Source organism: Enoplosus armatus, chromosome 4 (assembly GCF_043641665.1).
Source record: "Enoplosus armatus isolate fEnoArm2 chromosome 4, fEnoArm2.hap1, whole genome shotgun sequence".
Classification (NCBI taxonomy): Eukaryota; Metazoa; Chordata; class Actinopteri; order Centrarchiformes; family Enoplosidae; genus Enoplosus; species Enoplosus armatus.
The window spans coordinates 17,178,235-17,191,759 of record NC_092183.1 but is presented as its reverse complement, the minus strand read 5'-3'; the positions used below and the strand labels follow the sequence as shown (position 1 = coordinate 17,191,759).

The following is a 13,525-nucleotide window of genomic DNA, read 5'->3' as shown; positions in this document are numbered from 1 at the left end:
CATCTTTTATATCTTTTTGACAACACATCTGTCAGTTCCAGACATGGGCAAGGGTTAGGGCTCCTTTTATTATCTCCTCTCGCTCTAACTCTGTCTGTTTTCTTTCTTTTTCCTCCTCTCAGCCGTTGGCTCCTCACTGTTGCACTTTTCATGTAGGGTGAACTGACTATCCATTGTTTTAGCCACGCAGACATCTAATCTAATTGTTTCAGAGTCGTTTCTGTGTTTTCCTATTAATAGCTTCCTAGTTAAATTCAATTTCCACATACATAGCTGGAGCTGTGTAATAGGATAACGAGGTTAAGTGAGTTTAGTGCCCAGCATATAACTAGGTTGATTGACTCCATACACATACACTCACACACAATTACAGTTAGCTGTTGTTTCCCAGGTATGCTAGTAATTGGAACAGAGTGTAAACCAACAGTTAACCAGCCCCATGTGGTTTTGCTTCTACATTAACCGTGAGATCAGATTAACTTTGTGGCTGAAGACTACAGATGCTTCGTTAGGTAAAGTATAGGTGTGTAGATGTGTTTGTCTGTGTATGTGTGTGTATGTTAACTGTAACGTGCTGTGCTGCTCAGGACGAAGTGCAGTTTAAACTGCAATTAAGCGGCAGCTTGTGAAAGTCGTTGTGTTATCCAGCACCGATGGTGTCCGCTGTGGCCGTTAAACCCTGCTGTGCTGAGTTCAATACACACGCACATGAACGCACAGATCCACACATGCAGGCTGAGGCTGAACGACCCGGGGCCTCTGATACGACCAATCCCCTGCCACATCAGCGCTGACACACTTCCTCTTTGATCGCTTGTTGCCCACAACTTCTTTCATCTTTACAGGGTCATAATCCTTGCTGGCCTACACACCCCTGCCAGCCCCCGGTGTTCTCCCCCTTTCGGCCCCCGTGCAGTTTTACAGTTTCATGGTTTACTGGGCCCTGCTGCAGCACTAGGCACAAGGCAGGTAGCCATCGGCTTAAATGAGCCCAAGCTGTCCCCTCTGGTGAAGTGCAGCCACCTTACACACCTGGAGCCTGGAGGAACGGAGCAGTGAAGGGGCCCAGCCCCGGCAGGTATGAGGCCTTTACAAGGCCCCTAATGAGGGACTGCTGGCTAGGAAGGTGGGGGCAGACATGCTGCTCTGGTCTGGTGCCCATGCTGCTGGAGTTGTGCCTCCTGTATAAGTTATACTGTAAGTGCTACTGTAACGGTTATTGCTGCAGCTGTTGGAATGGTAATTGTTGCCAGGTTTCACTGACAGTTTGGACGCTTACGGAGTAATGAGGGTGAAAGACCAAGGGAGAGGGGTAAGAATAGATTTCAGGGGAGGAAAGATGGGGATGGAAATAGAGAAACGGGTGGAGGAGTGAGGACAGAAAGTACATTTAGAATTGATTGATCGTTAGAGGTTACTATTTGATTATTTAGGGCAGGGTAGACTTCTATCAATAAGAGAAGGTCATTGAAATTTACATCCATTGCTCAGTCAGCTGATGAAGAACTGAGACCTGCACTGATCATTTTTGCACTGAATCCAAAGGTTAATTTTTCTGCGAAGCCACCCTGCTCGGCGGTCGTTGGCTAAAAACAGACCAGAACGTTCTGCTCTGCGGTGCGTCCCGCCGCTGCCTGCGGTGGTGGGTTCACCTCATTGCCTGCCCTCCCCTCACTGGGTCAAAGCCGTCTGCGGGGATTAAGCCCTCTAGGCTCTCGGATGATGCGTAGAGGTGCTGGGGTCCAAATGGAGCGTCCCCTCACGGGCACGTGTCCATGGCACCCACTGGCATTGGGACAAGGGCCGACTACGCCTGATACCCTGGATGACTAATGAAGTGCTATTTCAGGGCACCGGTGTGACCTAACACACATACATAATCACACACACACATGCTCTCCCAGCAGTAGTGCATGTGAGGTGGGTTGGGGGTGTTTCTGTGTAGTGTTCCGCATCATTTGGAGGTGCTTCAGTGCAGCCAGAACTGATGAGGTTCTAATGACTTTATAAACAAAGGGCATCCACACTGGGCCACCGTCCATCATAACTTATGGAGCTGTACAGCAGCACAGCAACTGTGAAACAGCTTGTAGACTCTCATAGTTATCTCATCTTTCATTTCTCTTTATAGTGTGCAAGAAACTTTGCATTTAGCAGCAACAACACTAACGGAAGGTACTTTAGTACCTTTAAATCAATGACACTGGGCCCCTAACAGCACTGTCAAACACCCTTTAAAAACGAAATCCCCAGTGGTGCATGGAAGCCGCTACAGGCAGAGTTACCTTTTTACCACCTGAGCAGTTTACTTAAATCATTATGTCCCTCTGTGAGCAGCGATGTTAAAGGCTGGCATGGTATGCAGTGCGTGTGTGCGAGTCACTGTCCCTCTCTGAGCAACAGTTTCTTGAATCTGGTTTGGATCCTTTACCAGCGTAAGCCATCGTTACGGTCATTATCAGAGAATCCTTCATGTCGTCTTAAACGAGGCCAAACTGAGCACCTTTATAGTGCTGAGTATTCCCTACCTGGCGTTTGGGAGGTGTCAGTGCACTAGTATGTTTTATGACACCATTAGCCATGTGAGCTAGGGAGTGCATAAGTAGGGCCAAGGCAATTAGCATGCCAAGTGGTCCTTTATGATCGGTGTAAAGGAGCTGGATCAAACCCCCAGTACAAAAATAAGCATGAATTCCAATTTAGCGTTTAATGAGCAGTGGGGAGTTGGGTTAATATTTTTAGACAACATTTATGTTGGGGATGAAACCTCATTGGACATACAAGGGTCAAAGGCAGGATAGTTAAAGGTTGAAATGTTGCCAGATGCCATCACTTACTCCAGAGGTGTCTCTGTCCTTCACCACTTTTGTTTTTGACAAATTTAAACATTTCACTGCAAGTAGCCAATTAGTCACTATTCAGTATGTGTCGTGCCACAGCAGCTAATAGGCAAAACTTTCCTTACTTTGTCATTTTTTTGCTTGCTGGTTTATGTCACCTTGACATGCCTTTTCTTCCCAAACAATAGATGTGAGTGCTGAATCCTCCGATCTGCAGATGTGTGAACTATACACAATAGTATTTCCCTGGAAACATTTAATAACCCTTATGCTCCATTAGGCGTCACATGAGATGAAACCCACCGAGGTTTGTGCTCTCTGGAAAGGCCTGGAAAACAGAATAACATAGTATCATTAAAATGTTGCTCCCTTGCCTTTCTTGACTTCATTTATTTACTTGCCTATTTGCCTTTTTTTTGCTCCCTGTCACCCACCTTGGTTTCGCCTTGTCTGTCTGCCCCCACTGGCATCATCGAAACACTGTCAAAGGTGCAATGTGAGAGGGAGAGAGAGAATGAGAGACAGTGAGAGAGAGAGAGAGAGGAGCAGGTCCCAGGATGCTTTTGTGGGTAACACCGTTAAACGAAGCACGATGCACGCTACACGGCGCCCCTTCAGCGGAGCACACTTCAAAGCCTGTTTTGCACTTGTACTGTCAACATTTGGGAGAGGAGAGGAGAGGAGCGAGGGTGGAGCAGCCTTTGAGCCGCGCTGGGTCTTTACCCACTGCCTCTCCTGTCGATGTTCCCTTTAAGCTCCCCACTCGCGCTACCAAATTGCTTATGTGCTCGCCGCATTACCACACTTTTTACTTTCACCCAATTCCGGTTCCTTTTATTTTGCTAACGTCCCACTTTCTCCTCGCCTCCTCTGCCTCTTCTTGTTTTTTGACTTAACTAGCTCTTGTTGTCTGCATTGGTTCAGTGACTGTGTGTGTGTGTGTGTGTGTGTTATTAGGTGAGGTGAGCGGGGGAGCCAAGGGTATAGCATTAGGCAGGCCTGTCACCTGTAAGGTGGAATTGAACCTGTGACGCATGAGCCCCATTCCTCTTGGCTGGCAGCTCTTCACAGAGAAAACTCCTGTTTGATTGAGATATTGTTTTTTTTCCTGCACCCTTTCTTTTTGTCGATCCCCTTCGCTGTTCTTCATGAGAAACAAAACCCTACTTTCTACTGACATGCAAACTTTTCTTTGTTTGTCTGCACTCACAAAGAGTTTTGTTTGGACAGGAATGTCAACGCGCAGAATTAAATTGCCTGTTCCATTTTGCTGCTGTAGGCGTTTGGCCGTATAATGGGACCACTAACAGCCAGTGATCCCGTACAGTACCTGTCCTACTTTTGGATCCTTGCTTGAAGCGTGCAGCAAACAATGAGTGAGAATGAGCTGCATATGGAGAAACATTTTGATAAAGGTGGATTTTTACCTGAATTTTCTCGCAGTTATTTGATATTAACAGATATTCTATGTCCGTGTAACTATGCTACATGCAGATGTGCTGTTGCTCCTTCACTCATGAGTGAATTAAATCATTCAACCATTCACTCACCACTGTCATTGATTGCAGTCAATGTGGGCACTCTGCCATGACTGTCATGGTCCCCTAACGAAACTACCACTGTACACACACACGCACACACATACACACATACACACACACACACACACACAGATGGGGCCATATAAACCCCTGTCTGTCCCGTGGGTTTTTGCTCCGTTGTCTGCTTTAGTTGGCAGGGCTATAAAAGGATCCACACCCACACGAGAACAGTATCTGTCATCACCCGAGTGTCCACAGATCTCCCTCTTTCTCACCCAGTGTCTTCTTCACTCTCTTTGTTTTCTCTCCTGTTCCCTTTGTTGGTTTGTCCCGCTCTCTGCCCTTCCTCTCTCCCTCAATCTTTCTGTCTATTTCTGTCCCCTTCTTTATCATCGCTTCCCATCGTTCTTTTTCTTCCCTTGTTTTCTCCACCTGTATTATTTCCCCGTCACCTTTCAGACTTTCTCCTAATCTGTCTTCTCTCTCACTGTATCCGACAAACGGGTTGTGTTTGTACAGCTGTTTTGGTAGGATGTTAGTTTGCCTTGTGGACAGTGAGGAGTATCCATATCAGAATCAGTGCAGTCTGGCTGCCTAGTGAGGCGTAGAGAGAAACACATGCTGGCCTAACCATGCTGTAAGCACCTGAACGAGACATTGTTGACCACCACTGTGAGACTGGGGAACCGAAATACCCCACTGTATGTGTGTGTGCACAATGTGTGGATTTGTATGGGATTTTAATGATACAGGAGTGGCAGTGTGTTGTGTTTCTTTGTTGGTATTCATATGTGTATGCATGTGTCTTCATTACTGAGCACACACACACGTTTCTTTGCATCTCATATTTGCACATTGCAAGCAGAGGATACTGGGAGGCGTCATTGAAGCGGCAGTGGGAACCAGTAGAGGATGGATGATAAAGACTCGTTCCTAGCCAGCGCTGAGAGACGCTGCTGTTCCCGTCCACAGCAGACAGACCCACCATGAGACAGAACAGAGAAACCATATTGACGTCAGTTTGTTGTCTGCCTGGAGAATCAGAGAGCGTGTCAGTCAGTCAGACAGGCAGAGTAGCCTACAGTACATCAGCCTCGGAAGGATCCCACAGACGATACTGGCTCTTTGGTGCTGTGACTGTTAAGTCAAGTTTTTTTTTTTTCTATTAGTATTCTGATTCAGTGGCTAGTGCTTGTCAGTGTCTTGAATCTGTCTAGGCTAGCGACTGTATTTGTGTGTGCATGCACAAGTGTGTGTACATCTGAAAGTGAGAGACTGCCAGAGTGACAGTCTCTGGTTGTTGACGCTCAGCCACTGTGATGCTGTTACGTATTGAGTGTCCATCATATAAGAGAGTTTCTTTCTAAGCTCTGCTCACCATCTTTGCAAAGCATCACATGAAGTGGGATTTAGTTCTGTTTGGGAGAAATAGGTGACAGTGATGATGCTGAACTTATTCTGAAGTGATTGTAATGTGCCACTAATATGTGTTACGTTTTTAGTGATGCTGTAAAAGTAGTCATTTATGTTATAGTCTTTGTAAATTATAGGATTAAAGGAATAGTTTTGACAAATCACTTATTCACTTTCTTGCAATGACATAGATGAGAAGATGGATACCACTCTCATATGTGTCCATTAAATATGAAGTTACAGCCAGGTGACGCTTAGCTTAGCTTAGCATCAAGACAAGGAACAGAAACCAATCTGTACAAAAACCAAGTGTAAAAATTATACGTTGTGGTTTTATGAGGATTATGTGCTGGATTATCAAAATGGCATTAAGATTGTCTTGGTGGGGGGCTTTCTTGTTTTTGGGGTGTATGCACACATAGTGCTGTGTGATGTCTTCATCTAAAGTGTCAATGTTGAGGTGTTTCCTTGTTTTTTTAGTTAAATGAAGGAAACTTTCCTCCTTTCCTCCACTTGTCTGTAGCTGAGCCGGTTTAAGTCAAGTTATAAAACACTCCAAGCTGATGATGCTGTTCTGTACCTAAAGGCTGACAGATCCTCCACCTGTCTGCAAGGAGAAAGGAGCCTCATCAGATCAGGTCTGCTCTACTGTCTACTCATTATTGAGAAGAAGGAAAAGCTCCACGTAGACAGACTGCTCTCTGATGGCTAACAGCAGTGGACAGAGATGTAGAAGAGATTGTACATTGTTGTTTTTTTGTTCCGTGAATGATGCAAACACAGTGAAAATCTCCAGTGTGCTTGTTTGGTAAAAGAGATAGTAGATAGTTTTCGAATGAACATTAGGGATCAGTAATGTGTTGATACTGTAGTAACTATAGCTACCAGCTGAGCACAAGCTTTAGTTTTGAAAGGCTTACAGTGCGTTTTTTTCTACCTTCTGTCTCCTTTCCATCTCTCTGCCCTTTCTCTCCTCACCATCTTGCCATGCTGAGATGACTCTGTTGTCTCTCCAAGCTTTCCCATGAGGCCTTGCCCTGTTCTCTGTTTGTTTGTGTGATCCCTTCCCTGAGGCCACTGTCCCACATCTGTGGAAGTATGTGTGTACGTGTATATTTGTGTGCAAGCACAAGTGCACGAGTGTATTTGGAGATTTGAACAGTGTACATGGATTGTGTGTGTGTGTGTGTGTGTGTGTGTGTGTGTTTGTGTGTGTGTGTGTGTGTGTGTGTGTGTGTGTGTGTGTGTGTTGTAATCAGTGTGTAATCCCTTCCCTGAGGCCACTGTTCCACACAGCTGGACTCAGAGAGCCTCTGGAGGGTTTCTGTGCTATTCAAGCATCCTTTGCTCTTTCCACCTGACCGGGTGGTGTGTGTTGTGTGTATGTGTGTGTGCGTGCACGCCTGCGTGTGTGTTTCTGTGTGTTTTAACAGGTGCAGTACCGAGAGCTGAAACTGGATCCCAATCCCAGTCCAAATAAAAGGAAGAAAAACAACCCCGGGTAGATGACTGTGTCCGCCCACCAACTCCTCTCTTCTCCACTTTTCTTCTCGTAGTCTATTACTGGACGCTGAGGAGCAGAGGAAGACGGCTCTGGACCTGCTCGACTCAACTATCCTTCCTTTATTCTTTCCTATTTTCTCCTCTTAAACCTTTTTTTCTGTCTTTAATTACTCATAATGTACAGTACAGTTTCCTGAAGTGTAATTTTTGTACAAGTACAAGAAATCTCTTGAATTATTCTTATGGGATGACCTTTTTTTCTCAGCCGTGTGAGCCACTCTCCTCCTTTCTTCTCTCCGTCACTCTGACAGCTCGGAGGACTCTGTCCAATTGCTTGCCACAAGTGTCACACAAAGAGTAAAACGAGTTTTAACATTTATACTCACCGTCCCAAAAAGACATTCTCAGTGCGTTCGTGTTTATCAAAATACAAGCCTTATACTAACATTCTGTATTATCACTCTGCAATAGACTTTAAACTTTTTTTAGCTCATATTGTAGTTATATATTAAATGATTTTGGTAATATGTTCATGTTTTCTAATTGTTTTTGTACTGAAGTATCCCGTTTTCTTCCCCTCTTGGATGTGGTAATGATGTTATGTTCACTGGTAGTAATTTGGATTTTTTCCGCTTAACTCAGCCAGCCAAGTTGATTAGCAATTATGGTGGTAGCCTCCAGATACGTCCTTCTACACAAACGCAAAACTGGACCAACAGGCTGAAGGCTTGTGGTGGTATCTGTCAGTGCTTTAATACAATGGCCAAATTAGCTTTTTTTCAAGATTTGACTCAAAAAACAATAATACCACAGTGGACAGTGGTATTATTTTTAAGTACAGTGAGTCTGTTCTTCTTAAAATAGATTGTGGTTATATAATCATCATTAAATAATGCCCAGAGGAAAAAAGAACAACACGGTTGAGTATTACACAGTTGGTGTTATGCCCCAAACCTTTACCACGACTAAATGTGCAGATGATTTAGCTGTAGCCTCGTTTAACCCCTTAAACATGTCAAAGTCCAGTCAGTCAATCAGCGAGACACCTCGTCTGTGTGTCTGTCTGTCAGGAGGCGCAGCAGACTGGGCCTTCTGCTGTCGTGGTGTTAATATAGATGTCACCCAGTCTATGCAGAGTGTCGCCAGGCAGGCGGGCCTTTAGGCAGCCACAGCCCTAATCTTGTTTGAAAGGCTGGTCTCCTTTCCCTCATCTCCCCGTGTGTTTGCCTCGGCGGCCACACACGAAAGCATTCACACGCACACAAGCATGCATGCAGACACACACACAAAAACCTCTCACGTGATCACACTGCTTCTTTAAGAGATCTTGCGTACACGTACTGTACCTACTTGCACACAGATGAAAGCATAACATCCCATTTGAGCAGGCACATTCTCTCCCTCTCAGGCGCACACACACTCACACAAACATGCTCTCTGTGATGCTGTGCCCCAGGCTGGCCGCCCTTTCCATCTGCCCCACCTCCTGTGCCCCAGCTCAACTTTGATCTGTCTTTCCAGAGACAGAGGCTTGTGTATGTGAACTGTGTATGTAAGAGTGTTTGCGTATACACGTTTATGCAATCAAAGACATGTTGCTTTTCTCAGCCTTGGTGCGTGTTACAATTGTATCTCCCCTCCAGCTGTAGACTGATGCGTAGATTCAGCTGGTGTGTGTTTCAGCATGTAAAAGCACACGTGTGTGTGGTGCAGCAGAATTGCCAGCTGTTATTTGGTGTGGAGTTTGCTGGTGTAGAAGGCCGTCAGCTAGATGAGCAGCAAGTCGCTGTGTGACAAGACAAGGCTCTGAGGGGACTTAGGCCTGAGATGTCAGGGAGGGATGTGTGTGTGTGTGTGTGTTTTATGCTATTTCAGACCCTCTTCCCATCATGCTTCTCTCCGTTTGCTCTCTCTGCGGTTCTCTCATTCGTCAGTGAGCGGGGTTGCGACCCTGTCTGAAGGGATGGTCTCCTGGGCTTCTTGCTGAGCATCTGTTGAAAGATCACAGCTCAGGCTACATTTGAGGAGGTCTCCTCTCATCCTACTGATCCCTGCCTCCATCTATCTCCCCCTTCTCCATCTTTTTGTTCCTTCTCCCCCCTTTGTCTGTCTGTTCGTCTGTCTATCTGTCTCTTTGTCTGTCTTTATCACTCTAAACCCCCTCTCCACCGCAACTAGAGCTCTCTTCAGCCATTTTGTCATGCTCTCACCCTGCCTGTCTGCTTGCCTTCGCCTCTACCCTGTCCTGCTCCATCCCTCTTTACCCATCCATCTCCATGCTTAAATATCAACAGGCTTGGATCTGTCACTCCAGAGGGCCATTGATTTTGTTTTGTTGCTTTGAGGAATCCACTTGAAAGACAATAACAGACTGTCCCCCAAGAGCAGCGTCGCAGACTGATTATAGCGTCCTCAACAAACACACTCCGTGGCTCGTGAAGGATGGCTTTTTATAATGCCTGAAGGGACTGTTTGAATACCCGATATGTATGTGTCTACTACTGTATGTAGTTATTTTACAGCAAATTGTGGTGACTATTGTGTGGTATTGCATCCAAATACCGTTTCTTATCTTTTTGTCATTTATTATTAAGTTTTGGCTGTTTGCAAGCAAACCAAAGTGTTTTTATGATGTAGAGAAAATACATTATATAGAGGAATGTATCAGACTGACAGCTGTAAAGAAAAAAAAGCACTTTTATTTGCACCAAGTTGAAATGATACTATTTATTTTTTAAATAATTCTGCACACAACTAACTACTTATTAATTTATGTTTGTATTTTATACAGTATGCCTGTTGATGGTCTGGTGATGATATTATAAAGTAAGTGTATGCCTGTCTCATTTTCTAAGCTCTGTCTTTTTCCGCCTGCAATGTTGCCTGCCTGTGAAGCAGCATCTTCATGTGCCCAGTTCTGACCAATGACATTTCAGGAACGGAATAAAGAGCTGAGACATGGGTTGGTCAGTAGGGGTGAGAGAAAATATTATGTATATTTCTGGTTTGAGAAATGAAATGCATCTGATGTATGTTGCTTATTTTGAAAAAAAAAAAGAGAGAGAAAAACACGAGATTAAATATTTTTTATCATCTTCAGAGTGTCTGGGTTATTCCAAAATTTGTTTTCCACATCAACAATCTCATTTTTAAGCCAACACTGGTAGCAGCAAAGGGAGTATAAGGCCATTCATCTCAGTCTCAAATACCAATTGCGTTCACATTTCAGGTTAAAATCCCCCCTCTCCTTACCACCGCTGCTCCATCGCCCACTCGACCCATTCCAACAAGCAGGCCTAAGCCCCTCTCTTCATTCATGTTCAGCTTCAGGAAGTGGCTCATTCCTCACTGCTGTCTGTGTGGCTAAGACCCCGAGTGCACATCAGTGCCTTGAGCATCTCAAACCAGGATGACTTCTGTGAGAACTGGTTTTACTCTCCGTCACTGTGGCCCCCACACGAAGCCCACTCCTATTGTTAGGGCACCTTTCAGCCTTACACTGCAGTAGACATTTCCTCCTGATTTATCAGTATAAAATACCACTCAAGTTATTTATTTATTTTGGTATAAATAATTATTTACATATGGAAAGAAATCTATTTGAACATTAAGAAATGTGGCTGTACAAAATAAGAACTTGAGGTAGTAACAGTATACAATGCAGCTCAGAACATTCAACATAAATACATTTTTCAGGGACATATATTAAACAGGGTAGTGAAATATATCCAAACCATGTTGTTCTTATAACCAAAAATAGAAAATGGTTTCTCTGTAGAAAGCAACGCACAGCTAGCACATGCTAACCCATTTACATGATTGGGAAGACAGGAGATGCCACATTATATTTTGGAAACATTCATGCACAGAAGGCCAGACAGTGTTTGTTGCCTGTGCAGTCATTTTAAGGCCTTGGTAAATTGTATGATTATATTATAAAGAGTTATAGATAGATATAACTGACACAGATACCCTTTTGTTAACATTTCAATCAGAAGTTCAAGTCTTTTTTTGGTGTGTTGTCCATTGATCATATGTCACAGGTCAGCCACTAGAGCTTCTCCCCGAGACTTAAGATTCTCCAGTATCTCCATTAGGAACAGTGTATTCTCTCGTTTGCACTCTTTCACTGCCTGAGACACCTGCCCCAGGTACCTCCCTCTGCCGAACTCCAACAGTGTCTCTGCATCCTCCACCAGCCTCACTGCCCGCTGGTCGGTCCAGCCCAAAATCACTTTTTGGAGGGAGTGTGCTTTCAGGGCCCGGACCAGCTTGAAGCCCATGCTGTGGGATTTGTCGCTGGGCTGCATGAGGCCGGACAAGCCCTTCTCTTGCTGGTAGGAGAAAATGAGGTGGGCCAGCAGAGAGGATCCCACCTCCAGGAGGGGCAGGTTCAAGACCTCAGTCACTTTGTTTCTCAGGGCTGAGTCTCCGACCTGCGAGCTGTGGAGGAGCTCCTCCCTCTGACTTGCTGCAGAGACCAGATCCAGTGCAGTCCGCCCGTCTCCATCTTTCTGTTGCAGGAGAGCTGAGCCTGGAGGGGGCAGAGATATACAGGATCAGATCACACAACCTTTACTTACTATGATTACAGTCATTTCAATCACAACTCAAGGCTACTGCGGGCTCCTCGCAGGTGTGGCACATAATGCACACGAAAGCTTGCATTTCCACAATGACATTACTGCACTTAAAAAGATTGAATGCATGGGTCAAAATGCTGCAGCAAGAGGAAACAACCTGCCAGAAGCGTGACTGCAAATGTTTGCCTGTAAATAATGTACTTTTGATACCTTTAACAGGGGAGTATTTTTTTCAAAATTGTGCTACAGAACAAAAAACACTCAAATCAACCAAAGTTTGTTCTGATAGCACCGAACACTTCATCAATATTGAACAAAGACAGAGTGTTTTTAAGAGGATCTGTGAATGGCTCTATTGAAGTAAGACAACGCTCCGCATGAAAGTGCAAGGACAAGCGTGCATCATGTATTCAGTTGTGTATTCACACACACACACACACACACACACACACACACACACACACACACACACACACACACACACACACACACACACACACACACACACAGTCAAGTGGACAGCTGTCTTCCCACTGGGCCTCAGTGCCAGCCAGGGCTTTTAGCTCACTTCAGCACTAACTTCAGCTGACACCTTGTCTTAACTGTGTGACTGGCGGGTCACTTTGTGTTTGTGTAAAAAGGCGCAGAGGGTTAGTGACCTGACGGAAGCTCTGCTTTCCTGTTAGCTTTTTTGATGTGATGCTGTTAGCGAGCTCATCGCTATCATCAGTGGTAGCAACACAGAGGAGCTACTTGGGGGTGACGAGCTCGCAACAGACCTCGACTGTGACATCAGAAAATTGTGCTGCTAAAAGTTCACTCTTCATAGAGAGATGTGAATGAGAGCTTTGTGAGGATGATTTACAGCAGCAAAGTTGCGTTAATCAAAATAAATTGTGACTGCGCTACAAATACTGTGTCTAGGCTTGAAGTTTCAATGAAGATCTTTAATATTCTTTAACTGAAAGAGGCAGATGAGACACATCAATGTTAAGACTACAGCAAATACAAATACTGTATCTATACATTGAAAACCTCTCCAGTGACCTTGACTTCACCCTTTCAGCCCTGCTTCACTACATCCAAACATCACAGCTGAATGTAACACTTTCTTTTCCCAGGAAAGTTGTAACGGGGACGTTTACCGTCTCCTCTCTGTACTCTTCTGCTTCGTCTGTTCAGACTGAAAGCCATTTTCCAGTGTCAGACAGGCCCGTGCGCACTTAGCCCACATGAAGCAGGTCGAGTCAAGTGTGAGCCCTTTGTTTGCTTTCAGATAGACCCATTTCTATGGCAAACTGCTCTTGATGGCACTTGACTGTTCAACCTCGGCAATGCTGCTGCCACTTGCGAGTTTACGGCTCTGTGGAGGCTTGGCGTGACACACAGGCGGCTGCTTGATACCGCGGCTGGCAGTTGTTTCTGTTTGACAGACACTGCGGGGCTGCGGGAAGCACGATGTTATAAAGGAGGGACAATCATGTGTGCAAGTGGGGTACATTGTGACATAAACCACACTTACTAAGCCTCCCAAATGCCATTTTGACGAAAAAGACAGCCTTGTTTTAAATGACACTGTTAAAAAAAAAAGTTAAAAATGGAACTGAATGAATTCTGAAATTGCTCTCCATCTCTCTGTCTGCCA

General features: G+C 44.9%; 2 protein-coding genes across 2 annotated transcripts in view; one reads left to right on the top strand and one right to left on the bottom strand.

Annotated features, from left to right (window-relative positions):
• Positions 1 to 7,299, top strand: part of mctp1a (multiple C2 domains, transmembrane 1a) — a 127,894-nt gene extending 120,595 nt beyond the window's left edge. The window contains exon 22 of the mRNA XM_070903624.1: positions 7,228 to 7,299. Coding sequence (XP_070759725.1) covers positions 7,228 to 7,299 — 72 coding nt within the window. The remainder of the gene's footprint in view (positions 1 to 7,227) is intronic.
• A 4,005-nt stretch (positions 7,300 to 11,304) lies between these two features.
• The window catches only part of slf1 (SMC5-SMC6 complex localization factor 1), a 30,760-nt gene continuing 28,539 nt past the window's right edge, over positions 11,305 to 13,525 (bottom strand). The window contains exon 18 of the mRNA XM_070904976.1: positions 11,305 to 11,831. Coding sequence (XP_070761077.1) covers positions 11,335 to 11,831 — 497 coding nt within the window. The 3' untranslated portion in view covers positions 11,305 to 11,334. The remainder of the gene's footprint in view (positions 11,832 to 13,525) is intronic.